The sequence below is a fragment of the Plecotus auritus genome (genome assembly GCF_963455305.1).
Source record: "Plecotus auritus genome assembly, chromosome: 3".
NCBI classification, from domain to species: Eukaryota; Metazoa; Chordata; class Mammalia; order Chiroptera; family Vespertilionidae; genus Plecotus; species Plecotus auritus.
The window spans coordinates 205,936,426-205,963,971 of record NC_137772.1 but is presented as its reverse complement, the minus strand read 5'-3'; the positions used below and the strand labels follow the sequence as shown (position 1 = coordinate 205,963,971).

Sequence of the window (27,546 nt, the reverse complement as noted above, 5' to 3'; positions counted from 1 at the left end):
GAGCTCAGATGACAGCCCCTCTTTTCTGTACCCTGGAGCCAAGACCCTTGTCTTCTGTATCAACAGGGCTGAACATGTTTTTTTTTGTGTGTGTGTTTTTTAATATATTTTATTGATTTTTTACAGAGAGGAAGGGAGAGGGATAGAGAGTTAGAAACATGGATGAGAGAGAAACATCGATCAGCCGCCTCCTGCACACTCCCCACTGGGGATGTGCCCGCAACCCAGGTACATGCCCTTGACTGGGATCGAACCTGGGACCCTCCAGTCCGCAGGCCGACGCTCTATCCACTGAGCCAAACCAGCCAGGGCAGGGCTGAACATGTTGTCCATGCTCAATACACAAAAATAAGTTCAAGTTGTTGAGTGGTGAGTGAAAAGGATATTGTGGTCAAGTGAGGTTGGAAAATGCTGGCTTAAACAGGTTTCTCTATTACAGAGCTTCTCAGAACCTTGAACACGCCATTGAAAGATTGACCATGTGCTGATAATTGAAGCTGGGTGAAGCATAGGGGTGCATTATCCTATATTATAAAAGGCTAATATGCAAATTGACCAAACAACAGAAGGACCAGTCGCTATGATGTGCACTGACCACCAGGGGACAGATGCTCAATGCAGGAGCTGCCCCAGGTGGTCAGTGAACTCCCACAGGGGCAGCACCGCTCAACCAGAAGCCGGGCTCACAGCTAGCGAGTGCAGCAGCGGTGGCTGCCTCAGGCAGTGCTAAGGATGTCTGTCTGACAGCTTAGGCCATCCCCCTGAGGGCTCCCATACTGCAAGAGGGCGCAGGCCGGGCTGAGGGACCCCCCCCCCCCGAGTGCACGAATTTCATGCACCAAGCCTCTAGTACTATTCTATTTGTGTGTGTATATATATTTCAGAGAGGAAGGAAGAGGGAGTGATAGGAACATCATTCAAGATGGAGACACACATGCCCTCCTGGCCCACAGAATCCCTGAGCCCCAGCTGTGGTCTTCTTTAATCCAACTCCCTGATTTTTAGGGCCTCTTCTCCCAGCAGATGGCTGCTTCCCTAAGCATCATTTCCATGAGATTATCTCTCCTATAGATGGATCCATAAGCCCCTGGGCAAGGGTGGGGGGTGAGTTGATCCCCATGGGGCACTGGGGCAGCGCTGAGGATAGGATCATAACCAAAATAGGCCACATACGTTGAAAATAAACACTTTATGCAAAGACATCCTTTAAGGCGGGTGGAGTTCCCATCACTTTCAGGGACTCCTGCCCTGACCCAAGGAAAAACGCGAGTAGGGACCAGGTAAGAGACACAAAAGGGGCAGCCTGGATGCAAACTGATGACTAATGGAGTAAGAAAGCAATGGAGAGTGTGGACAGTCTGAGTTGGGGTGGAGACAGGAAGAATCGCAGCTCATCCGGCTTGACCTAGAGTCAAGGTGCTAAACTCCTGGCTCCATCGAAGCACAAGGTCCTCGCTTTTGGCTGGTGTCAAGATATTGTAACTCTCGTTCTTCAGACATCTCATACGGGACACCTACACGGGGATCGGGTACACACACAGTCTGAGTTATAGAGCAAGGAGCCAGCGGTGTGGAGGTGGGCAGGTGTCAGAAGTCCCACAAGAACCAGAGGCAGGCAGGCATGGGCACAGGGCAGTAGAGGGAAAGAGAAACTCAGATGTGGGTTTTTCCAGCTGCCAGAGACACCAAGGGGCCCCTCCCCCTTTCAGAAATCAGGAGGCTGAGGCTGGAGGAGGAAGTGACTTATCCCAGACTTCTTGGTGAGTAAGAGCAGAAGACAAAACTGCAACCTCAACATCTAATTCCCAACCCAGCTGAGGTTCTTCCTGTGGTGCCCTGAGGGCCCACACCTTTCCTCTGCAGCATTCCTGCCAGACACCTCTGGCTGGGGCACCTTGCTTACTCCAAGGCTGGGGGAGTGGAGTGGGGGAGAGCAAGTGCTCTGGTGGAGGCCTCTGCTCTGAGAGGCAAGTAGGAAACTGCTCTCCACATCCCAGCTGTGTGGAGCAGGGGTTAGGGTGTGGCCCAGAAAGGACACCCAACCAAGGTGACTGACTTAGAGGGGCTGATGGGAGGAGCGGGGGCATGGTGACGAGCTCACCTTCTGATCCCGGTTTCTCATCAGACACTGTTGGCTTTTGAAGGCACAGTAGTTTGGGTACTGCACATAGTCTGTGTCACAAATCTAAGCCAGGAGCCAGGGATGGGGAGGCGGGGAGATATCAGAAGCCTTATGAGACACCAGCCCTCCAGAGAGTGCCCGTGGTGAAAAAACCAAGGGCAGGGGTGTGACCTTTCAGAACCAGACCTTCCACACTGGGGGTGTCCCTCTCAGGAATAGGCCTTTGTCCCCTGCCTTTCCCATCCCACCCGCAGTCATAGTTCAGTTAGTGGGAAGAAGCCGGAGCTGGAGAGTGGGAAATGGCTTCCCTGTGGTTCAGTTGCTGGTAAAATGGATGAGGAATGGGGAATGAGGAAGGGGGCACTAAGGGTGCAGAACATTGGAAGAGGGCCAATTAATGAACCAGCCTCAGGGGGCCTTCTAGTGATGGGCAAGTGAGGGAGAGGGTAGAACAATCTAATGTGTGACCTCGGCTGAATCACTTCCCTCTGTGGACCTCGCCTCCCCATCTACAAACCCAGGGATGCAGCAGAGATGATCTCTGAGACCTCTTCCAGATCTAGGGGCCCAGGGAGAAGGTCTGGGCAGGGGCCCCTCAGCTCAGTGACCAGCCCTTTCTTAAGCTGCCCCTACTTTTCATTGTCTTGATTTCCCCTGTTAAACCACAGAAAGGAGGGGCCTGGCTCTCAGGTACAACAGGTAGTTCCACAGAGGAGGTAACTTTGGGGAGAGGGGGAACAATAATGCCACTGGGCAGGAAAAGCACTGGAAGAGTTAGGGAAGGAGACTGTCAGACCGAGGCAGGGAAGTACTGGATCAGGGGAGGGGTGGCCCTTCACCCATCACCTAGTCATTTGTTGTAGGGATGAGTATAACTTTGGCCTAGAGTGGGAAGTAACCTGACCAAAGGCCCTTGGCAGGCAACTGGCAGAGCTGGGACCAGAAGCTGTTTCCTGCCTCCCGGTCCTGTGCTAGCTCTCCCACCACTCCCAAATCCTACCTTCTTTGCCAAGCACAATCCTGCTCGTGTGTGTGTGTGTGTGTGTGTGTGTGTGTGTGTGTGTGGTCTCTTGAAGAGAGGCAGCCAGTTTAGTGAGGACTGGTTCTCAGAAGCCAGGGGCCCAAGTCCCCTTCCACATCCTAGGGCTGCCTGGAGCAAATAACCAGAAGGAATTGGGGTGAGTGAGGTGGGGTTGAGCTTTGGGGAAAGGCTCTGACCTTGGTGGGGAAATCCCCATCCTGGAAGCTAAGGAACTCAGCCTGGAGCCAGCCAGCTACTCGAGTATCTTCACAGCCCTTCGTGGCTAGCAGGGCACACCAGAAATCCAGGCGAAGCCCGCCATAAACATCCAGCCCGTAATAGCGGCCCGATTTTACAGGCCCCACCTGTGGCAGAGGGGACAGGGGACGGGAGAGGTGTGCACCCTGCTCCCCCTGCAGGTCTCCCTTCTGGATAGATGTCCAGAGCCTGAGGCCTCCCCCGCTGAGGCTGCCCAGTTAGCTAGGTACCTGGATGCCGATGGTCATGCTCTGGGATGAGAGAAAGGGGCTCATGAAGGGTGTTTTGTGGGAACCGTCACACTGCTGCCGCTGCAGGTTGGCCTCTGAGTGGCATTGCTCCAGCTTCAGGGAGCAGAAGGCACAGAGGGGACAGATAGCTAGGTGGTGCCGCCCAAGGCTGTCACAGACCTAAGGCAGGAATGCAGTTAAAGAGGCTAAGGCTGAGACTGTCCCACACCTCTACCCTCCAGAGCAGCTTCCACAATGTCTTTGCTTTCAGGCTCTTCCAAAAGCTTTTCTCCCTGTCCCCCTCCCCAAGGGTTCCTCAGGGACCTCGCCTCAACACTCTATTTCTTCACCCTCTTCCTGGATGATTTCTCTACTCCCAGGTAATCTTCATCTCTCTGCAAGTGACACCCAGTTCTGATCTCTTTCCCAAGCTCCAAATCCCAATTGCCAGGTGCCTGACAGCTGTCCACCATCGGGTGACCTACAACCACCTCTCACTTAGACTCTCTGAATAGAACTCCTAACTTTCCCCTTTTCTCTCTCTTTCCTAATGATAGTGCTAATAGTTACAAAGGGTCGACACAGGGCTAAGCACCTAGTAAACGCTATCATCTCATTTAGTTCTCACAAGAGCCCTGCACTCGCATAGGTACTCATAATATCTCCATTTGACTGACAAGGAAACAAGCTCAGTGAGACTAACTTGTTCAAAACCATATGCCTCATAAACGGTGGAGTTGGGACATAGATCCAGTCCTTCTAACTTCAAAACCTATACTCGACTTAGGTTTAAACCTCCAAGTTCCTGGAAGACATTCTTTAGAGTGGAGCTACCCATCTCCTAGCTAGATTCTTTGCCCTGACTGAGCTCCCTCGGTCTTCTCAGGAAATCCGCAGTCAATCCCATCCTCCTCCTTCTCCACCCATGGGTCCAGCACACTGTGGTGCAAAAAATCTCCTTGTTTACTCTGCACAACAGCTCATAAGGGAGGCATAGTCATGTCTCTCACCAAAAAATGGTTACTAAATTCCTTTTTCCTACCAAATTAAATACAAATGCTTCAGACTGCCACCTGGGATTTTTCACGTTATGACCCTTACTATTTCTTTGACTCTATCCCCTACTGCTTTGCTCCAGGCAAAATGGGCTCCTTCCTGTTCCCTTAACCAGGCCCTAAAATCCAGTGGGCTCTCCATGACTCCTGAACCGCCCACACTTTAAAACCTCTCTCCAGCCAAAACCGGTTTGGCTCAGTGGATAGAGCGTCGGCCTGCGGACTGAAGGGTCCCGGGTTCGATTCCCGTCAAGGGCATGTGCCTTGGTTGCGGGCACTTCCCCAGTGGGGGGTGTGCAGGAGGCGGCTGATCGATGATTCTCTCTCATCGATGTTTCTAACTCTCTATCCCTCTCTCCCTTCCTCTCTGTAAAAAATCAATAAAAAAAAAAATAAAACCTCTCTCCAACACCTACCAAACTCCTTTTGTAATGCTGCTGAGTCCTCCGTGGACTCCAGGTTCTTTAAGGGCAGGAGCAATATGCTCATTTTTGGTCCCTCATGAAATCTCTTTCTTGCCTCACAGATTTTGCACATGCTGTTCCCTCTGGCAGGAAGCTTCTACCAACTCCTTTCTTTGGCCCGGTTAACTTCCTTTCTCTAAACATCAGTTCCTCTAAGAAGCATTTTCTGATCTTCCCAAACACAGACAGTTATCCCCTCCCGCTCTCTCTACACTTCGTATTTATCCATCACAGCGTTTCTCCTGTCACCCTGTATTGCCTGTTTCCTCATCTACCTCTCCCACTAGGACTTCAAGAGCCCCACGATGATTAGATCTACTGTCACTAACATCTCAAATACCTGTTCAGAGTTGGTGACCAATCAATATTTGTTAAATAAATGGATGAATAGATGGCATACCAACTCCCAACAGATGTTTGCTAACTTGTATTAGTTAAAAACCTAGCCCTGACCAGTTTGGCTCAGTGGATAGAGCGTCTGTCTGGGGACTCAAGGGTCCCAGGTTCAATTCCAGTCAGGGACATGTACCTTGGTTGTGGGCACATTCCCAGTGGGGGGTGCGCAGGAGGCAGCTGATCGATGTTTCTCTCTCTCCCTCTCCCTTCCTCTCTGTAAAAAAAAAAAAAATCAATAAAATATAATAAATAAATAAATAAATAAATAAATAAATAAATAAATAAATAAATTAAAACCTAAAGGTATTTTTCTGGGAATTGGACTTGCTGGATGGTGAGGACACATCGAGACTGGAATTTCTCTACATTTCCCTGGAATGGGTCCTATGGCCCCTTTGGAAAGGAGAGCTGCATCTAAGGTAAAGGCAAGGTTTGAAGATGGTGAACTGGATGAGGAGATGACTCAAGCCTAACAACTCAAAGAGCTGAAGAATGAATTCTGGCCCTAGCTGGTTTGGCTCAGTGGACAGAGCGCTGGCCTGCGGACTGAAGGGTCCCGGGTTTGATTCTGGTCAAGGGCACATGCCTGGGTTGTGGGCTCATTCCCCAGTAGGGGCCTGCAGGAGGTAGCTGATCAATGATTCTCTCATCATTGATGTTTCTCTCTCTCTTTCCCTCTCTGAAATAAAAAAATATATATTTTTAAAAGATGAATGAATTCTGAATTGGAATGGATTCCTGACTAGTCTTGAGCCTTCCTCCTTTAAGGTGAGCTAGAGATGTCCTTCCAAAGAAGGGATTCCCACTGGAAGAGGACCTCTCCAGTGATGCCTCATGCTGTCTGTATCCCTGCCCTTCCCCCCCACTCCCAAGGCCTAATAGTGCTAGGCCCAGAGGATGCCCAGTGAGCATGTATTCATTAAACAGCATGCTGGGCCTACCGTCTTCCCGAAACCAAGGATCTCATCCTCCAAGTGCCGCCAGGCCCTGGCTGTGGGGGTCATGATGCAGGTGTTCTCCACAATGGAATAGCACATCACCAGTAAGGCCTCCACGTGGGGCAGCTGCAAGAGGCTGCAAGGAAACAGACCTGGTTGGTGGGGAAGAAAGCTACATCCATCTCTTTCCTTCCCCTCAGACTCTGTCCGTGGTCACACACATTCAGCATGCTGGATGGGGTCTTAGAGGCCTCTGGACCAACTACCTCCTTTTAAAAATGAGGAACTGAGGTTCAGAAAGGGAAGTAACTTCCTCAAAATTGTAATGTTTACCAAGGCCATAAACAAGACCAGAACTCAAGCCTGGTAACTCCAGGTACAAGACTCATTCTACTAGGAATGAGCCACGTAAGAAGTGGGCATCTCAGGCAGGACTTAAACCAATGATGGCCACAGAACAGATGAGGCAGGCAGTTACTAGGTGCGCCTGAAGCCCAAGCAGGTCTGAGTGGGTCTAGAGGTCAAAGTTGGAAAGTGGGCTTCTCATTCCCAAAGATGGCAGCAGGAAAGGTAGAGCCAGTGGAGGAGTCAGAATTTTCTGTACCTGCCAGAGTTTTGGCTTCTCCAAGCAGAGTCTTCCTCAAACACATCACTCATTTCATCCATTTCCTGGGCAGATTGAACGAGCTCCTGCATGTTCTCCATCATAGGCGTAGACTTCACTTCCCGCACCCGGGCAGTGAAGGACAAAGGGTTGGAAGATAAACCAGCCTGGTGCTTGGCCTCTGAGTCTGTCTGCAGCCTATACATGGCATGCAGTCGCTCCCCTGTCCCCTGTCCTTCTGCCTGCTTCCCCTCCCCCTCCTCTCCCTCCTCCTCCTCTTCACCCTGCTCCTCCTCCTCCTCCTCTTCTTCCTCCTCTTCCTCTTCCTCCTGCTCCTGCTCTTCCTCCTGTTTATGTTTTTGTCCTTGCTCCTGCCCTTGATCCTGCTTGTGGTCTGACACTTGCTCTGGGCCTCCCAGGGACATGGAGGCTTGCAGCAGCTCCTCCACGTTGTTCTTGAGTAATTCGGGCCAGGGCTGGAAGGCCTGCTGTTCTGTGGCTGCAGCAGAGTTTGGGAGGGACCAAGAAAGAAAAGGAAAGGTACAGTCAGCTTCCTGGTCTCTGAGTGTTTTGTTCAGAGGGACACACACATAAACACCAAGTCAGAAGAAAGCAGCCACAATCCAAATTATTCATACAGTCAAGTATAGATGACACAGAAATTAATACAAATATCAAAATAATATTACCATGGTGATTGTGGAGTTGGTGGTTTGTCACCTTTCCACCTCCCTATCAGTGCCCCTCTTAACCGCCACCTCAAATTCCACCTGTTGTTCTTCTCACTTAGGAAATAACACATATTCTGAATAGTTGGCAACTAATCCTTTCTAGACTGAAGATGTCAGCTTACAAAAGTCCCAGGAATGTTTTGGGGAGCTAGGAAAAATGGAGTCGGGGCAGATTTGGAAGTAATGCCAGAATATATTCTAGGACAGGACAGCTCTAACTTGTATTCCTAAAAAGCAGTTTCTCCGTTTTGTAATGAACTGCCTGTGTCCAACTCCCACCCTTGCTCAACATTCTTCCTGTATCCCTACCACAGAGGCCTTATATCCTGGGCTCTGGGATTTATAGGAGTTGCTGGTAGTCTCCTAGGTTGGGAGGGTCTCACCTGTGTTGTGGGATGACATGGGGGAGGTCATTGTGGTGGGCTGTGCTTCAGTAGAAGAGTCTATCTCCTTGCCAGTGTTAGGTGAGAGAATTGAGACTGGCTGGGAGCATCGGACCCTCTGCAAGAAGAGAAGGGATATGGGGATGCCTTTGCCAAAGGAATGCCTTACCCCATCTTACTCCTCAGTCCCTCTTCAGGATGCCTCCTCTCACAGTTCCTGGGCAGGGATGAAGGCACATGGTCCCTGGTGGAACCCTCTAGACCTGAGAAAGGGTTCCCCTGCAAGATAAAACTCCATGTCTTGGACACAACCCTGCCTTTGGTCTTTAATGTCTGATTTGAATGAATCACTGACTGTTAGAAGAAATGGAAGGGCTTATCTTTTTGCCTCTTCCCTCCTTTTCCTGCAGTAACAGGAGTGTTCTGACCATCTGAATGCCTAAAGGGAGCCTGCATTCATACATAATCTGGGTAAATGATTGGCAAAGTGGCAGGGAAGAAAGCCCTAAGGATGGCCCTCCTCAGCTTCTTACTGCCACTGCCTCTCCCTTTGTCCTGCGACACCAGACCCATCTTTGTCCTGGGACTCACCTTGGCATAGTAGACGTGGTTGGAGCAACGGTACTGAGTAAACTGGCAGAAGGACTCAAACCAGGAGGCGTAAGGGAGGTCGGAGCACACAGCACCTGGGGAGGGGCAGGGGTGCAGAAGGTGAACACACAGGGGGACCTCCCTCCTGAGGGCGGTGGGCGCCTTGGGTCTGGAGAGTGGAGTATATGGGCGCAGGGTCAGAGGCCAGCCATACTCTTCCCAGTCTCCAAGGAGCACAGATCTGCCCCAGGAGGCGGGCCCTCACCGTCGGGCACCAAGCCGTGGTTCTCATATTGGTCCAGCTGGACAAGGGTGGGGTTCCGGCAGCCGTGGGTTGCTCTCAGCCGGCAGGTAGTCTCTGCCTTCCAGGTGGGGGTAAGCAGTGCGAAGAAGTGTTCGTATTCGGTGGGAGAGAGAGGGCTCCCCGGAGTGGAGGTCGGAACTGAATCCTCGCCTGGGGCGGCTGGAGGCAGGAGCAGCACTGTGGAGCGGGGAACAGACGGATGGGTGGACGGACCGAACTCCAGAACCCGCTCCTGGCCCGAGATGGACCCACGCTGGCCAGCGGAGCCCCGTGTGAATTAGGATCGGGGGTGTCTGGTCGGTGGGGATGCCAGGGACAGAGGCAAAGGTGAGCCCTGGGGAGATGCGGAGGAGGTCAGGTAAGAAGCGAGGGGGCGCGTCCACCGTGAGAAACGTTTCCGAATCAGTAAAGGAAGGGTCCTCGGGAGGCGGAGGACCTGGCCGGGAGGGAGACACTGGGCGGTGGGAATCCCTCACCCTTCAGGACTGAGAGAAGGAAGCCAGCACCGAGCTTCCTCATGGCCCCAGACAATCCGCCCGCGTTCCCTGGACCAAAGCGGCCTCTAACGGGCCAAGCCAGAGAGCCGGCGGGTACCGCCAGCAGACTTGGAGAAGAGGGGCGGCTCTGACGTCACAAATGCCCGGGGGCGGGGCCTCCGAAACTGACGTAGGAGTCCTCACATGTCCAATTCCAGTTCGAGAGGATAATGATTAAGGTACCACTGACGCTGTATGTTTTTTTGTTTTTTTGTTTTTTGTTTTTGTTTTTTTAGCACAAAAACCAAATATTTATTAGGCATCTACTAATTATAGGTGCGAGGCATTTTCCTTTAGGCGCCTGAACTATTATTTCAGTGAGTAAAAAAGTCCCTGTCCACAGAAATTAATATAAAATATCTCCAGGCCGAAACCGGTTTGGCTCAGTGGATAGAGCATCAGCCTGCGAACTGAAAGGTCCCAGGTTCGATTCCGGTCAAGGGCATGTACCTTGGTTGCGGGCACATCCCCAGTGGGAGGTGTGTAGGAGGCGGCTGATCCATGTTTCTCTCTCATTGATGTTTCTAACTCTCTATCCCTCTCCCTTCCTCTCTGTAAAAAGAAAATCAATAAAAATATATCTTAAAAAAAAATAAAAATAAAATACCTCCAGAACATTACTAAGGGAGAATATTCTCCTTTATGTTGCTGTAGGTTTCATGTTCACTGTTATTGCAGTATACACTTCCAGCATATTATTGCAATTGTTTGTTTACATGTCTGGTTTTCCTTCCTGGACTGTGGGCTTTGGGATGGCAGGGATGTCATAGCTTATTCTTCTGACACATGCCGGCATTCAGTAAATGGCAGTAAAATGAACAAATGAAACTGGACTGGCCAACAGGCTGTTGACGTCTAATGTCTGAGAGATTGTGCTTATCTTGGTCTTAAAGGAAAATCGGTGTGTTTTTTTTTTCCAAATATCTTAAAATTTTTTTTAATGTAATTTATTGATTTTGTACAGAGAAAGGGAGAGGGATAGTTAGAAACATCAATGAGAGAGAAACATCAATCAGCTGCCTCCTGCACAACTCCTACTGGGGATGTGCCTGCAACCAAGGTACATACCCTTGACCAGAATCGAACCTGGGACCCTTCAGTCCGCAGGCCGATGCTCTATCCACTGAGCCAAACCCGTCAGGGCTTTTTAAAAATTTTTTAAATGAATTTATTGGGGTGACATCTACACTAATAAAAGAGAAAGATACAAATTGACCACACCTTCGCGACGCCCACCAGCCAATCAGGAGTGAGTATGCAAATTAACCCAACAAAGATGGCAGTCCCTAACCGGTTTGGCTCAGTGGATAGAGCGTCGGCCTGTGGACTGAAGGCTCCCAGGTTCGATTCCGGTCAAGGGTATGTACCTTGGTTGCGGGCACATCCCCAGTAGGAGGTGTGCAGGAGGCAGCTGATCGATGTTTCTTTCTCATCAATGTTTCTCTCTATCCCTCTCCCTTCCTCTCTGTAAAAAATCAATATATTTTTAAAAAAGATGGTGGGTTAATTTGCATACACAGGCGTTGAGCAGCCAGGGGCAGGATGCTTGTGTTGTCGCTGACACAGGCGTTCCGCACCGCCCCAGCTGCTCCAGGCCTCTGGGTGGCGTGGGAAGGCATAAAGGTGGCTCCAGCTGGAGTGAAGGTGGTGCCGGCAGCCAGGGGAAGGAATCTTTGTGCATCAGGCCTCTAGTTGTTTAATAAAATTAGATAGGTTCCAAGTGTACAGTTCTATAATACATCACCTGTATATTGTATTGTGTGTTCACTACCCCAAGTTAAGTCTCTTTTTGTCACCATTTACCCACCCTCTTTACCTTCTGCACCCTTTTTCCCTCTTGTAATTACCATACTGTTGTCTGCCTTTTTCCCCTTTAATCCCCTCACCTGCCTTTTTCACCCAGCCCCCAACCCCCTTCCCTCTGACAGCTGTCAGTTTGAACTCTGTATCTATGTCTGTTTCAATTTTTTGTTTGTTTATTTTGTTTATTAGATTCTACATATAAGTGAGATCATATGGTATTTGTCTTTCTCTAACTGGCTTGTTTCACTTAGCATAATACTCTCCAGGTCCATCCATGCTGTTGCAAAAGGTGAGATTTCCTTCTTCTTTTTTCTTTTGTTAATCTTTACCAGAGGATATTTTTTCCATTGCTTTTCAGAGAGAGTGAAAGGAGGGAGGAAGGGACGGGGAGGGAGGAAGGAAAATATTGATGTGAGACACATCAATTGGTTGCCTCACGAATGCACCCAGACCAGGGGAGTGGGGAGAGAACTAGCAACTCAGGTACATGCCCTTGACCAGGAACTGAACCCGAGACCCTTCCGTGCATGGACTGATGCTCTAACCACTTAACACCACCAGCCAAGGCAAGATTTCCTTCTTTTTTACAGCCAAGTAGTATTACATTGTGTAAATGTGCCACAGCTACTTTATCCACTCACCCACAGATGGGCACTTGGGCTGCTTCCAAATCTTAGCTATTGTAAATAATGCTGCAGTGAACACAGGGGTGCATATATATTTTAGAATTAGTATTTCAGGTTCCTTCAGATATATTCTCAGAAGTAGAATCACTGGGTCATAAGACAGTTCCATTTTATTTTTTGAGGAAACTCCCTACTGTATCCACAGTGGCAGCACAAATTGGCATTCCCACCAACAATGAACAAGGGTTCTCTTTTCTCCACATCCTTGCCAACACTGTTGTTTGTTGATTTATTGATGACAGCCATTTGACAGGTGTGAAGTGTTATCTCCAGTGTTTTTCATTTGCATTTCTTGATTATTAGTGACATTGAGCATCTTTTCATATGTCTATTGGCCATCTGTATGTCCCCTTATTGGTGAATATGTTCTCCATTCAGTGGGTTGTCTTTTTATTTTGTTGACTAGAGGCCCAGTGCACGAAATTTGTGCATGGGGGTGTGTGTCCCTCAGCCCAGCCTGCACCCTCTCCAATCTGGGACCCCTCGAGGGATGTCCAACTGCCCATTTAGGCCTGATCCTACCATGACTGGGCCTAAACAAGCAGTCAGACATCCCTCTCACAATCCAGGACTGCTGGCTCCCAACTTGCTTGCCTGCCTGCCTTCCTGACTGTCCCTAACCGCTTCTGCCTACCAGCCTGATCACCCCCTAACCACTCCCCTGCCAGCCTGATTGATGCCTAACTGCTCCCTTGCCAGCCTATTTGCCCCTAACTGCCCTCCCCTGCAGGCCTGGTCACTCCTAACTGCCCTCCCCTGCAGGCCTGGTCCCCCCAACTGCTCTCCCCTGCAGGCCTAGGCCCCCCCTCAACTGCCCTTCTCTGCAGGCCCGGTCGCCCCAACTTCCCTCCTCTGCAGGCCTGGTCACCCCTAACTGCCCTCCCCTGCAGGCTTGATCGCCCCCAACTGCCCTCCCTTGCAGGCCTGGTCCCTCCCAACTGCCCTCCCCTGCTGGCCTGATCGCCCACATATGCCCTCCCTTGCAGACCTGGTCCCTCCCAACTGCCCTCCCCTGCTGGCCATCTTGTGGTGACCATCTTGTGTCCACATGGGGTCAGTTATCTTTGACTACATGGGGTCAGCCATCTTGTGTGCTGGAGTGATGGTCAATTTGCATATTATTCTTTTATTAGATAGGAGGATTAGATAGGATAGAGGCCTGGTGCACGGGTGGGGGCTGGCTGGTTTGCCCTGAAGGGTGTCCCTGATCAGGGTGAGGGTTCCCTTGGGGCATGGGGCAGCCTGGGTGGAGGCCAGTGGTGATTTGCAGGCCAGCCACGCCCCCTGGCGACCCAAGCAGAGGCCCTGGTATCTGGGATTTACTTATCTTCTATAATTGAAACTTTGTAGCCTTAAGCTGAGGCCAAGGCAGGCCAGGCCTGCGGAAACTTGGCTTCCTCCATCGCCGGGGGCAACTCAAGCCTCCTGCTCTCTCCAGCTGCATGGCTGCCGCCATTTTTGTTGGGATTTATTTATCTTCTATAATTGAAACTTTGTAGCCTTAAGCGGAGGCCAAGGCAGGCCAGGGCAGGCCATTGCCAGGGAAACCCATGCCTCCTGCTCTCTCTGTGGCCGCAGCCATCTTGGTTGGGTTAATTTGCATACTCACTCCTGATTGGCTGGTGGACATGGCTTGTGGGTGTAGTGGAGGTACGATCAATTTGCATATTACTCTTTTATTAGATAGGATGGCTTCCTTTGCTGTGCAAAACCTTTTTAGTTTGATGTGGTCCCATTTGCTTTTTTCTTTTGTTTCCTTTGCCCAAAGAGATATACCACAAACAATATTGCTACATGAAATGTTCGAAATTTTACTGCATCCCCCTACTTGGGACTGAACCCACAACCTGGGCATGTGCCCTGAGCTGGAATTGAACCAGTGACCTCCTGGTACATGGGACCATGGTCAACAAACTGAGCCACACTGGCCAGGCTCAACTGTTATTATTTTTTAAAGTAACATGCTGGCCCTGGCTGGTTTGGCTCAGTGGATAGGGCATCAGCCTGCGGACTGAAGGGTCCCGGGTTCAATTCTGGTCAAGGGCACATGCCTGGGTTGCGGGCTTGATCCCCATTGGGGGACGTGCAGGAGGCAGCTGATCAATGATTCTCTCTCATCATTGATGTTTCTATCTCTATTTCCCTCTCTGAAATCAATAAAGATATATTAAAAAAAATAAATAAAAAAATAAAAAAGTCCTAGGGTTTAAAAATAAAATAAAGTAACATGCTGTTTTGATTACTATGGCTTTGTAGTAAACTTTGATATCAGGTAGTGTGATTCCTCCAACTTTGTTCTTTCTCAAGATTGCTGTTGCTATTCGGGTTCTTTTGTGGTTTCTTATTAATTTTTAGTTCTGCGATATACACCATTGGTATCTTAATAGAAATTGCGTTGACTCTATAGATTGCTTTGGGTAGCCTAGATGTTTTAGTGACATTCTTTCTATTCATGAACATGGTACATGCTTCCATATTTATTTTTAACTTCAATTTCTTTCTTCAATGTCTTACAATTTTCCAAGTATAGGTCTTTTACATCCTTGGTTAAGTTTATTCCTAGTGTTTGGGTGTTGATTTTTTTTAATGTAATTACAAATGGGATTGTTTTCTTAGTTTTTCTTTCTGATAGTTCATTATTGGTGTATAAAAATGCAACCAATTTCTGGATAGTTATTTTGTATTCTGCTACTTTACTGAATTCATTTCAGTTCTAGTAGTGTTTTAAAGTGGAATCTTTATGGTTCCCTATATACAGTATCATGTCATCTGTAAATAATGAGTTTTACTTCTACCTTGCCAATTTGGATGCCTTTTTTCCCTTCTTTTGTGATTTTCTGTGTGCGTGTTTTTCCCCTTTTAATCTTCATTGTTGAAAGTATCACATAGGTCCTCCTCCCGCCCCTCCCCCCTTAACCTCTTCCAGCCCACTCCTGTCCTTCTTCTTGTCTGATCACTGTAGCTAGGACTTCCAATATTAAGTTGAATGAGACTGGTGAAAGCCAACATCCCTGTCTTGTTCCTGATCTTAGTTTTTGCCCATTGAGTATGATGTTGGCTCTGGGTTTGTCATATAGGGCCTTTATTATGTTGAGGTATGTTTCCTCTATTTCCACTTTGTCAAGAATTTATATCATAAATGGGTGCAGCCAATAAGGAAAACAGTATGGAGTTTCCCCAAAAAATTAAATATGAAGCTGCCATTTGACCCAATGATCCCACTTCTAGGAATATATCCTAAGAGACCTGAAACACCAATCAGAAAGAATGTATGCACCTCTATGTTCATAGCAGTGCAATTTACAATACCTAAGATCTGGAAACAGCTCAAGTGCCCATCAGTAGATGAGTGGATAAAAAAGCTGTGGTACATTTTCACCATGGAATGCTAAGCAGCAGTAAAAAAAGGAGCACTTACCCTTTGAGACAGCATGGAGGGACCTAGAGAGTATTATGCTAAGCAAAATAAGCCAGTCAGAGAAAGACAAGTATCACATGATCTCACTTACATGTGGAATCTAATGAACAAAATAAATTGATGAACAAAATAGATCCAGAGACAGAAGCAGGGAACAGACTGGAATCACAGAGGGAAGGTGGGTGGGAAGAGATCAACCAAAGAACTTGTATGCACATATCCATAACCCATGGACACAGACAATAGGGTGGTGAAGGCCTGGGGAAGGGGTGGAGGCAGGTTAGAAGGGGTTAATGGGGGGAAAAATGGGACATACGTAATACTTTCAGCAATGATTTTAAAAAAAGTAAGTGTGCTGGATTTTATCAAATGAGTTTTCTGCATCTACTAATATAATTATTATCATGTAATTATTATCCTTCATTTTGTTTAGGTGGTATGTCATGTTTATTGACTTACAGATATTGTAATGAGCCTTGCATCCCTGGAATAAATCCCACTTGATCATGGTGTATGACCTTTTTTAATGTATTGCTGGATCTGGTTTGCTAATATTTTGTTGAGAATTTTAGCATCTATGTTAATCAGGGATAATGGCCTATAATTTTTTCTTTGTAGTGTCTTTATCTGGTTTTGGAATTAGGATAATGTTGGTCTCATAAAATGAACTTGGGAGTCTTCCATCCTCTTGAATTTTTTGAATTAGTTTGAGAATTATAGGTCTTAGTTCTCCTTTGAATTTTGATAAAATTCACCTGTGAAGCCATCCAGTCCAGGACTTTTATTTGTTGGGAGTTTTTTTTTATTACTTTGATGAGGTAGGCCCTGTGTTGTCTTTTTAAAAATGTATTTTTATTGACTTCAGAGAAGGGAGAAGGAGAGACAGAAACATCAATAATGAGACAGAATCATTAACTGGCTGCCTCCTACACACGCCCTACAGGGGACCCAGCTCATAACTTGGGCATGTGCCCTGACCAGGAATTGAACTGTGACCTCCTAGTTCATAGGTCGATGCTCAACTCAACCACTGAGCCATGCCAGCCAGACTATCCTATGTAGTTCTTTAAGTGTATCACCTTATTTCTTTTTCAAGGTAATCCCATACTGGATACTATTATTATCCCTATTTTTCAGATGCGGAAACCTGCTTTGAGAAACAAATTGCCCAATTAGGTTGTGAGGTCTAAATGTGAGTATAGGCAGGGTTCTGGGGTGGCAGACATGGAATATACAAAACAAAGTCAGGGCCTACCTGGATAGGAACCAGAGAGGAATTCTCCAGGTAAGATATGAGCCGAAAGGAGAAACAAAGAGTAAGGGTTAGGTGTGGGGAAGCTTAGTATAGGGAAGTGGTTTCCCAGTGGAAAACCCTGGTCTGAGGCACGCTCCCCAGCCAGTCAGCTCTGTCCTTTCCAAGTTGAGAAGTTGTGGATTCTGGTGCCCTTCTGGTTCCCTGTTTTGTCTTGATTTTTGGCATGTCATGCTCCCACCTCTTATCCAACCCAGAAATGCAAAAGTAAAAAAAAATGCTTAGCACATATACTAAAATGGTATCTTTATAAAAATCACAGCAGGCCAATGGGTATAGCTTTTATTCACCTACCCAAGTTCCTTTACATGTGGCTTATTTGCATTCCACCTTGCCCCCTCTCCCATTCACAAGGCCAGGGCAAAGCCTCTTGGCACAGAGGAAGGGGTGGCCCTTCAACTAGGGCTACAGCCCAGATAAGCTGGGGGAGCCCCCACCATGGAAAAAGGAAGATAACAATGAAAATTAATTATACCATAGCCCCTCACAGGGTGGAGGGAATCAGGGGGGTTGGGGGAGTGCCCCCATGCGATTGCCCCAGTCCTTAAATACAAAGCCAGGGAAGTAAAGAGGACCATCCCTTGGAAATACAGCACCTACCTCAGCATGGAGGCAAAGGACAGTGGGCAAGACCACTTCCTTCTGAAGGGGGAGGGCTGGATGAGAGCATATACCCTTAGTGGCTACGGAATTCCTCTCTACCAGGATCTGAATGCAGCCTCAGCACCAGTAGTGGGGACAGGGGAGGAGAAAGGATGACAACACTGCACCATTCACTTCTCCCTGAACCCTCTGGCCCAGCACAGGCATTCCTCTCCCCACTAGCCCAGGTCAGGGGATGTGGAAGAAACTATGTCAGAATTCAAAGCCCTTATCTATTTCTTCTTCCGTTCTTGGGAACAGCGTGGGCAAAACCTAAAGAAATAAATAGAACATGATAGAGAAGGGGAGGGAGAAAGTGAGTGAAAGGGAGAATGCCCTCTTGCCATTCAGTGTAGGGGCAGTCCAGCTCCTACCACAACTCTCTCACTCACCATTTCCCCCGAGGCTTGGTTGTCAGCCCCACACAGGCAAAGTGGAACCACTCGATGGAACACTAGAAAAGATGGAAGCAGCAGAAGTCAAGGCAGGGTGGGACAGAGGGAAAAAAAGAAGCCCCCCTTCATAAATTCCTTACGAATATTCCCCTATCCCATTCCTTTGAAGAATTCTTAGAGGTCCCAAGGCCCAAAACTCCAACCACCTTCTTCCTATCCTGATGTCCCACTATTCAACCATTTCTTCCCCTCTTGTTTCTACCTCATGTCCCCAGAACCCGCCATCCTGAGGCAAAATTGTTCTCACATCAGGATTGTCACAGCCAATCATCTCTCCATAGGAGACCTGGTGACAAAGGCAATAGGTGGGTTCGTTGGGATCCACAGGCATATCCAGCACATCAGAGGGGTGGACACTGCCAAAGGTCACTGAGGGCATCCCATACTCAGGACTTCTGTATACCAAGAGGAAAAGAAAGTGTCATCTGCAGAAAGGGAAGCTACTACTTGAGACTCAGAGGTGGTCGAAGGAGATCCTGGTGGGGCAAGTGATTTGGTGCTGCTTCTCTCTGTCCAGCAGGTAACAAAATGGTAAGGAGAAGAAAGGAGGGGTCTAGGACCCTGAGGAATAGATGGGAGGTCTATGGGGAGCCATGAAGAGGACAGAGAAAGTGGCAAGGGGCAGTGCAGGGTGGGAGTAGGGCCATGGGTGGGAGAGAAGAGGATGTCATCTGGCTCCCTGATACACTCACGCGCGTACAAGTTTTAACTTCTTCTGGGCAGCCTTGGGGGCTTCTTCATCTGAGTTTTTCCCTTTAGAACGAGCACGGGCAGCTTTCTTCTCCTTTTGAGTTCGGCCTTCTAGGGAAGAGGAGAAAGGCAAAAGGCAGGGAGACAGAAAGACAGGTTAAGTCCTCCTTTTTCCTCCTCTTTCCAACCTGGTACCCCTCCCTCGTAGCTGAAGAGTGGCTTCTTCTCCCTCTGAATCCTCGACCCGCTTCTGAGAGCCCACCCCCCTCCTCACTCTTTTTGCCTTTGCTGGAAGAGCTGTCATAGTCACTTGACTCAATCTGCTTCTCCTTCAAATCAGCCTCAAAACGAGCCAGGTCTGTGTCCAGTCGCCGAATGTGTTTGTCCACCTGGGTGGAAAGGAAGAAGATAAGAGGTACAAGGCTGGTGCCAGTGAAAGAAAACAGGCTAAGGCAGATTTTATTAATCTCCCAGACCCAAAACAGATCCCAACACAGATGAAGGAGGGGTCTAGGACCCTGAGGAATAGATGGGAGGTATGTGGGGAGCCATGAACAGGGCCATACCATCTCATAGGTCTGCATGGCAAGCTGCACCTTGTCGTCACCAAATTCCTTGCACTTGCCATAGGCTTCCTGGATCTGTTTGAGAAGGGCCAATTTTTCTTCGGAGCTCAGGTTGCGGGCGCTACTCATATATTCAGTGGCCAACTTGTCAATTTCAGCCTTCAGGTCTACAACAGAGAGAGGCCTGGTCACAATGGCCCCTGAGTAGCTAGGTGATACACACTTCTTCCTCTTCTTCCTTGGACCTTTTCCATTGACCATAACCTTTGAACTAAAACGTACTGAGTGTTCATAGATACTGTGCCATGTACTCAAGTAATACAAATCGACAATATTTGTTTTAAAGGTGCCTTCAGTGCTGCAAACATTGCTATCAGAGTTGGAACTTAAATTATTGAAACATAATGAGGGATCCTTTGCATATTGCACTAATACAAATCATGTTTTTGTTGCTGTCTGAAGATGTTTCTTTGCAGAGCTTGTTGCTGCTTCTTGAATTTTTTGTCTTAAAAGCCAAAATTTTAAGGTTTTTCGTCACAAAAATATGCCACGACAGCTCTAAGTGCTGTAAACAAGGTTGGGTTATCTGCTGCTGCTGGCTTCCAGGTCTGTGCATTTATAACTCATCATTTAAAATGAGACATAACAATTCTTCTACTTACTGTCCACTCTTTTTTGCTCGTCATTTGCAACTTGCTTATAGTTCTCATCACTTTTTTTCTGTTTGTTATCTTACATATATTGTTCCAAACATTTTAATATTGGAAGGCTGGTGATGTCCCAAGACACAGACTATAAGTATTTACTGCCTAATATTTGGTAGGACTCATAAAAAAAAATGTCGACAAAAAAGAGACAGAAGCATGACGGTAACAGTGCAACAACAGAGAACAGGAAGGACTGCGCACACACTATGCTTATGCCCCACTTCTTCGAGGCCCTTGGAGGAAGCTGAAAAAGCATGTAGTTTGATAATCTCCAAGTGGCCTTTCTGTGCCAGAGAAAGAGTTGGAACTGTATTACAAAGAGAGCAAGCTGGTTCTCAGAATTCAGCAGGCAGTTCTTAAAGGCGTATATCCAGATTTCAGATGATGTTCACCTTTTCGTGAGTAAACTTACCCAGAGTAACTTAAGTTACAGTTTTAGGTATTATCAGCTTGTTACATTCCTGAGCATGGTTTCATAAGAATGGAAGATAAGACCTATATATCCTTCAGCAGGTGTGGGGGATAGCTCCAACAGACACCTTTGACTTTGAAGAGACCAACCTGACCACTGCAGTGTAGCCTCAGGCTCCCAGTGAATGCCTCAATGCAGCCAAACTTGTTCAACTTCCAAGGAAGGCCACAGATGGTATCTAGTGCTTCTGTAAGGTTGAAGAATACAGTGTAGAGATCCTGACGTCAATTGCTGCTTTTTCCTCTTTTTTCCTTTCTCTCTCTTTAAGAACTTCTGATACAGCAAAGCTCCTGTCTACCAACGTGAGTTGCAGTCTAAAGCCATGCTGCATTTTGTGACAGTAACGTTAACAATGGAGTAGAAAGAGTCTCGCCTTCCTTTAAATATATTAAACATGGAGAACAGACATGATTCTAGCGTGGGCTTTTAGTTTGTTGAATTCTTCTTGAGGAAGATATAAAGAACATAGCATCTCTGAATTCTTGAGGCATTGTTGCAATATTCCATTTGTTATGGAAAGGCTGATATAGAAATGCAGATCATCATTACTCTCATTTTAAGAAATTCAAGAGAGTAAAAAAGAGAGAAGCCAGAGTTCTCCAGATCAGATCAGATGACAGGGTAACACAGAACAGAAAAAGAAATAACCACATACACTCAATATTCACATGGACTCCTTACTCTGTACGTACCCTCTGTCCTTTGGTCCAGGTCTCTCATGAGCTGAAAGTTTCTCTGGAGTTCAAAGGGGAGGTTTTCAATACCTAGGAAGAAGAGGGTTAACTGAGACTCACTGGACTTCATAGGCCTTACAGCTGTTTTTAAAGTACACAACAGTACTCAAATTTCCCTCCTTTGAACTGTTGGATCTGGGACACCATTCATCACTCCTTCCTCAGAAGAGGCTGTGTCTGCCTCTCTCTACAACTAACCTCTCCATCTCTGCACAGCTTTCCAACCCTTTCTCCCTTCAGTGACTTACTCTACAAATTAGCTCTTCCCTTTCCCTTATTTTCAATTTCTGCCTCCAAGCTCCTTGCTCTCAATGTACAAATATCCTCCTGTTATCCTCCACTACTCATTACATACTCACTTCCAATCTGTTCTTCATATAGTAGCCAGACTGTTCCTTTAAAAAATGCAAATCTGATCAAGTCACTTACCCTACAGTAACTTCCTATAGCATGATTCTTAGTCCTGTTCTGCACTTTCTGGCCCGTGCCTACCTCACACCAGCCTTAATTCATGTCAGTCCTCCTCTGTGCTCTCTGCTCTGATCATACTGGCCTTCTCTGACTGCCTGGAACTTGCCAGCAATCTTCTTGCCACTTGACTTCCTACATGCTGCTCTCTGTGCCTGGAATGTACCACCTGGTCTTTTTCATTCCACCTCCACCATACCTCTCGGCCTGCTAAATTCCTGTTTATTCTTCAAAATTCAGCTCAACCCTGACTCTCCCATACTCAAATAAGTGCCTGAATTTTGCTGTCAAGTTATTCTATCTCTATTCTTTGCACTTACCCAAGTATCATTAAATAATTGTGTAATTAGTTACAGTATTTTTTGATATTTGTCTCCTCAGCCTTCCAGAAGGGCTGGACATGCCTGTCTTCTCCTTTTTCTTTAGAACTATGGTTTGCATATGAGGGTCCTCAATAAATACTTGTAGAAATGCATGAATTCTTAAGTCTCGCCCATAAAATAAAAATCTCTTGGCATGACTATACTTCAAATTTTAAAATGCCTCCACTGCTTTAACTTATAACCTCAGATCTGCTACCACCAGTTTACTGAGATTACTTTAAGTCACCAATGACTTATGAAAGCAAATGATGTTATCAGTCCTATCCTAAAATATGTGTCTGCAACAGTTGGTGCCATCTTCTCTCTTTTGAGTAACTTACTTCCTCTTAGGATTCTGAATCTCTTATATATTTACTGGTAATTCCCACACTGGTGTTTCCGAAGCCTGTCCCTTACATGTTAATGTTTTCTTGATATTACTCTCAAACCCTCTCATTTTCTCACTTGTTTTTTTTTCTGAATGATCTCGAGCCCATTCATTCTTGTGGATACAATGACCATTCCTATACTTAAGTCTAAATTGAATTAAACGTATTGCGGTTACTCCTGAATTTCATATCTTGTTGATGACATACTACCTATCTCACTTTCCAAACAGCGAATTAAGAAGTCACCTTAGATCCTTCCTTCTCTATTAACCATTTACTCATTCAGTCAGTCCTGTCATATTAAACTCCTAAATATTTCTGTCACTCCCTGAGATAAGGTCCTCATCTCTGAGCTGGACTGTTATCACTAATTGATCTCCCTATTACAAAGACTATAATACTCCAATTGATCATATATCAGTTGTTTTCCTTTATAAAAATCACTCCATTTTAAAAAATCTGTTGGTTCCTCACTAAAGTGCGAATTTCTTAGCTTGGCTTTAAAAGACCTTGGTAGCCCCGCCTCTTTCTCCAGTCTCACTTTCCATTCTTTCACCTTAGAGTCTTATATATCAAACACTCTTGACCTCACTTTTCCCTAACCTTGCCACAAACCCATCACCTTTGCTGATGCTTTTCCCAACCTGCAATTCCCGTTCTCTTTCCACACGGCAAAATACTCAACCTTCAAGACTCTGCTAGTACATCACTAGCTTCTCTTTCTCCACTGTTACCAAGTGTCCTTTTAATGTATTTTTAGTATTTCACTTGCCACACTGTTTTATATTTATTAGCAGAATCTGTTTCCTACTAGACTATAAGCACTTGAGGGTAAGGGGTGTCTTATTCATTTTTTTATATCCCCAGTACCTACTACTACGTCTGAACCATAGCAGACCCTCAATAAATGAATCAATGAATGACTCCCAACACTAAAACAAATGTAATCCGATAGGGTGACAGGCTTTGCGAAGGGGTGGGTTACATAAACGGTATAAATATAACACTAGATTTCCATTTGATGGGAATTGGATGTTTACTCCAAGAAGAGAAGCCTTCCAGTTCATCATCTGACAGTGGTCACTCATAACCCCCCATCCCCACGAGAAGCCACTCCTGAGAAAGAACTAAGCGGAGGAGCCTCGAGATCTTTGTCGCTGCTCCAAATGGCAGTGAGTGATATGCTAAAACGACCAGATTTATATTCTGCAAAAAGGAAGAAAGATTCGGAATGATTTTGAGAAAAATATATACCCAGAGGTTGGAGACCCTGAAGATGGGGCCAGCAAATATTTTCTCTTCAAGCCACATGCCTCAGCCCCACCGCGCAGCCCCTCCCTCATCTTACACCAAAAGCCAGGGTTCGACCCTGCTGCCCCGCCCCCTCTTTCTTCACACCCTTCAATATTTCTCTCCCGGAAGCCCTTCACAATTGTGACCTTCTAACCACCGGGACCTCGGGGCCTTAGATCTCCTCAGCCCCGACCCCTGCCCCACCACTCTGTGACCCCTGACCCCCTCCTCCAGACTGCTCTTACTGTCCAGATAATGTTCCAAATACATCCCCGCAGCCATCTTGAAGCAAAACAAAGCAACTTCCGATCCACCCCGGAAGTGACTGAAACGCGACAGACGCCGAAGCTATTATTCTTGGATTTGGGCCCTTCCGCCCTTAAAAGGAGAACTTCCGCCCTTAGTAAATTATCCGCCGGGACACACCCGCCCGGTGTCCACACTTGTCCTTTTACGTAAGTATCCAGGACCGCCCGCAGAGCGCCTTGAAGCGGCTTGAGCCCGCTTCCGCCCTTACTGAGCCCCTATACGCGACCGACCGTGGCAGTCATGACGTCACTGGAGATCGCCATTTTGCATCCTCTATCGAACTTTTTTCTCCCTCCAAAACGGGTATGTGCGGTCATGAGGTAAAACAAACAAAAACCACCCACAAAAAACTGTCTCTTGGGTTATTTTTCACAAGTATCCCTTTTCAGCACCTGGGGGATCATTCATCCCTTTTGCAAAATAGAAATCAGGTGACTAGAACTGATCCCAGCGGAGTCAGAACTTTCTCTAAGGTTGCTAGTTTCTTAAGGAAGTTGGGGAGGCAAATCGAGTGTTAGGAGATTAAAACATCGGCATTTGCGTTCACTCACACGAATACCAACTCGCCAGGATTTTTTTAACATGGAAAAAGTAGATTGCGTATAACTTTGCTTATACATACAAGTAAATCTATAATCCTCACAATAAATCTATAATTATCGACACTTTTTGTCAGGATTCTTGTCTATTTTACATTCAAATACATTCTCACATAAAATGACCTTCCCCTCTTGTTTTTGTCTCCCTTTTTATTCGAGTTTATATATTATGTAAACTAGCACCAGGATTCTGAAAAGATTGGAACATGGAGCTGTCACAACTGGGCCAAATAGACGCCAGCTATCACCCTACTCAACTACAGTACAATTAAAACTATGCTTTTCATCAGCATGGAAAGCAATCAAGTGCATGACGGGCTGCCACCACACTAGTGAAACAGAACTCAAAATCCATAACCTAATGGTGATGTTAGTAAGACAATGTTTTGGAGATCATTGTCACTCCTAACTCACACATTCTTGATGATTATCAATGTTACATAGGTTTTTAATGAAACAGGTTTTTAACCACATAATTTAGACCAAATATGTGAAGTATTAGGTGAAACCCCACATTCTCTACCGAGCATGTGGTAAAACGTGGCAATTGAACCTAGACTTCACTCTGAAGTGTCATGCCCCTGGACAAGTAATTTAAGCTCTGTGCCGACTTCCTTTCTTATGAGAACCAACAGTACCCACTTCATAGTTGTTGCAGAGTTGAGCATATCATTTTTTAAAAAGTAGATTCTGGTTCTAATACCTGTGATGAAGGTAGGGCTATAAAGGTCTTTTCAACTGTTGGTGAGAGCTGGGGCAGGGGGAAGCAGTTAAGCTCAGGAAGCTAACAAATATTGGCATATTTGGTCAAGTGATATGCATTATGTCACACCACAGAGACTATCTTGGATACCCACACGAAAGACTGAACCATAAATTAAGTGGGTAACATTTCATTGAGTATCTCACGCCATTGGGTAATGAGCACTATTGCCCAGCAGTCCCAGAGGATAGCCATGTTATCAGGTGTGGGAACTTTGTCACACTTTCAGTGCTTAAAGATTCTTTTGGGGGGGTTTAAATCTGCACTCAAGGATATTTTTCCATTGATTTTTTTTTTTTTTTTTAGAGAGTGGAAGGGATGGGGAGAGCCAGAAACAATGCGAGTCACATCAATTGGTTGCTTCCCACACTTGCCCCAACTGGGAATGGAGCCTGCAACTGAGGTATATGCCCCTTTTTGGAATCGAACCTGTGACCCTTTCAGTCCACAGGCCAACCTTACCCACTGAGCCAAAGTGGCTAGGGCTTAAAGGTTTTTTGTTTAATTCTCAGAAAGGAATCTTGGAGATAGTCTAGTCCAATCCCTTCATTTAACAGCTGAAGATGGATCTTGGCCAACACTGGTTGATAGAAGAGCCAGGGCTGATGTCCAGGTTTTCTGACCATCAGAAAACTGTCCTGCAATGTTATTCAATCCTGGTTATGGTTCCCACCACTGGAAACCTATGGTTTTAGGTGCCATAGTATAATGAAGATACATGTATACAGACACATGCCAAATGGAATTAGCACTGAACCCACTGATGCTCAGGCAGGAGTACAGGTCCTTTCAAGAGGCCATGCTTGCTATTCTTTGATAAGAAGCTTAGTGGTCTTAACACAACTGAAACTTTGCTGTCACATGTTTAGGCAATGCAGTCCCCATAATATTTTTATGTAGAAAATCTCATCAACCAAGATTTCACTTCAGAAATATCAAAGCTGTACCCGTCTGTGGCTGGGGATACAGTCTCATCACATAGCATTCGTTCTTCACATATAGAAACTCTAGTGTACACCCTTAGTCCTGGCCTCGAACATCTCTCCAAATAGCTTTTCCCGTGCTCACTCACATCAGTAGCTCCACTGCCTCTGATCCTTTTACATGAATTTATTTCTATACAAGGTTCTAAAAACACCCCTTGGTTTGTACATAAGTTTTTTCTTAATTTTAAATTGCTTTATAACAACTGGTTTCCTGACTTTTTTTTCCCATTTTCTTTTCTCTGAAATCTGACATGATTGGGGGGGGGGAAAAAAGGACAAAGGAAAAGAAAAATGTCACTGGTCAGAAGACAGGGTGGGGGGAAAGGGACAAAAATAAACAAAAGATCAAATATGAAAATTCTCAGCGATAATGCATTTATAAACACAGAAATGGTTACAACAAAAATGGCCGTGATGAGTGGGTATATATATACTTATATATATATATTTATATATAAATCCGTGTCCAGCAACTGACCGTGGCACCTAGGAAGCTAAGTCCAGTCCTTGTGTTTGCCCTGAACTTTCCCTTCTGTGCAACACTCCTTTGTTTGGGATTTCACAAAGCTCCCACAGCTCCTTAAGTTTTGGGATGGGGAGGCTGAGGATAGGGCCTTGGTTGGCAGAGAAGGGGAGAGGCTCCAAGGAAAACCATATCCCACATTTCTAAGCCACCCTCGACCATCAGGGGATCACCGGCCCCTTGGGGACCACATCTCAGCTCATGCCCCTTTACAAATAAAGGGAGTCTGACCCCCACCCGGATCTCCTTCCTCCAGCATTAGGTAGGAACTGAAGTGAGACCATGAGGGGGAAATGGCTCCCAGTGGTCAGGGCACATGAGAAACTTCTGTTCTTACACAGGCAAGATTGGAACAGGAGGCTGGTTGCATTTAGGGCTTTCTTCTCTCTGGTATCCGGGAGGGCCAGCCTCTAGTCTTCTATCAGCCTCAACTTTGAAGATTATGAGGGTAAGGGGAGAGTAAGTGCCCATAATGGAAACGTTTCTATGAGGTTATAGCAAATCCCCCCCTTGAGCACCAACTCCCAATTTTTAAAAGCTATGCTTAGGAGGGAGGCTGCTGGATTACACTACCAGCTCAGTATTCCTTTGCCAATCAGGAGGGCTGATAATCCTTTTGAAGAGGAGTTGAAAATAAGGATGGTATCCTGTGAAGGAAGGCTGTGCCTGAGGCCCAAGGAGATGGAGCCAAGGCCTGTCAAGGAAGAAGACGTTTCCCACCAAGAGAAGTTAGAGG

General features: G+C 46.6%; 2 protein-coding genes across 6 annotated transcripts; both read right to left on the bottom strand.

Moving 5' to 3' along the window:
• Positions 1 to 986: 986 nt before the first annotated feature.
• Positions 987 to 9,698, bottom strand: ACRBP (acrosin binding protein). Its single transcript, XM_080661857.1, has 10 exons — positions 9,574 to 9,698; positions 9,059 to 9,274; positions 8,794 to 8,888; positions 8,203 to 8,320; positions 7,089 to 7,587; positions 6,488 to 6,620; positions 3,632 to 3,811; positions 3,341 to 3,508; positions 2,102 to 2,185; positions 987 to 1,514 (listed from the first exon to the last, which is right to left on the bottom strand). Exons 1-10 carry the CDS (start codon positions 9,614 to 9,616, stop codon positions 1,392 to 1,394), a joined length of 1,659 nt encoding a protein of 552 aa, XP_080517983.1. The 5' UTR covers positions 9,617 to 9,698; the 3' UTR covers positions 987 to 1,391.
• A 7,421-nt stretch (positions 9,699 to 17,119) lies between these two features.
• On the bottom strand, positions 17,120 to 27,174 carry ING4 (inhibitor of growth family member 4). Of its 5 annotated transcripts, none has more exons than XM_080661493.1 (8): positions 27,148 to 27,174; positions 21,077 to 21,148; positions 19,206 to 19,372; positions 18,914 to 19,028; positions 18,642 to 18,750; positions 18,197 to 18,344; positions 17,887 to 17,948; positions 17,120 to 17,767 (listed from the first exon to the last, which is right to left on the bottom strand). In XM_080661493.1, the coding sequence occupies exons 2-8, from the start codon at positions 21,102 to 21,104 to the stop codon at positions 17,728 to 17,730; spliced, it is 669 nt and encodes a 222-aa protein (XP_080517619.1). In that variant the 5' UTR covers positions 21,105 to 21,148; positions 27,148 to 27,174; the 3' UTR covers positions 17,120 to 17,727. The 5 variants fall into 5 exon arrangements, with proteins under 5 accessions (XP_080517619.1, XP_080517615.1, XP_080517616.1 ...); XM_080661489.1 differs by lacking the exon at positions 27,148 to 27,174 and adding an exon at positions 23,876 to 23,951; XM_080661490.1 differs by lacking the exon at positions 27,148 to 27,174 and adding an exon at positions 23,876 to 23,951 and having other exon boundaries at positions 18,642 to 18,747.
• Between the last annotated feature and the right edge of the window lie 372 nt (positions 27,175 to 27,546).

Excerpts from the sequence above, each read along its gene's own strand:
- ING4 (XM_080661489.1), bottom strand. The coding sequence starts at position 23,912 with ATGGCTGCGGGGATGTATTTGGAACATTATCTGGACA. Across the intron at positions 21,149-23,875 it reads TTTGGAACATTATCTGGACA|GTATTGAAAACCTCCCCTTT; the intron begins GTAAGAGCAGTC and ends TCTTCTTCCTAG. Across the intron at positions 17,949-18,196 it reads TTGGCTGTGACAATCCTGAT|TGTTCCATCGAGTGGTTCCA; the intron begins GTGAGAACAATT and ends CATCTTTTCTAG.
- ACRBP (XM_080661857.1), bottom strand. The coding sequence starts at position 9,616 with ATGAGGAAGCTCGGTGCTGGCTTCCTTCTCTCAGTCCTGAAGG. Across the intron at positions 3,812-6,487 it reads TCCTTGGTTTCGGGAAGACG|GTCTGTGACAGCCTTGGGCG; the intron begins GTAGGCCCAGCA and ends TTCCTGCCTTAG. Across the intron at positions 1,515-2,101 it reads TGAGAAACCGGGATCAGAAG|GTGTCCCGTATGAGATGTCT; the intron begins GTGAGCTCGTCA and ends ATCCCCGTGTAG.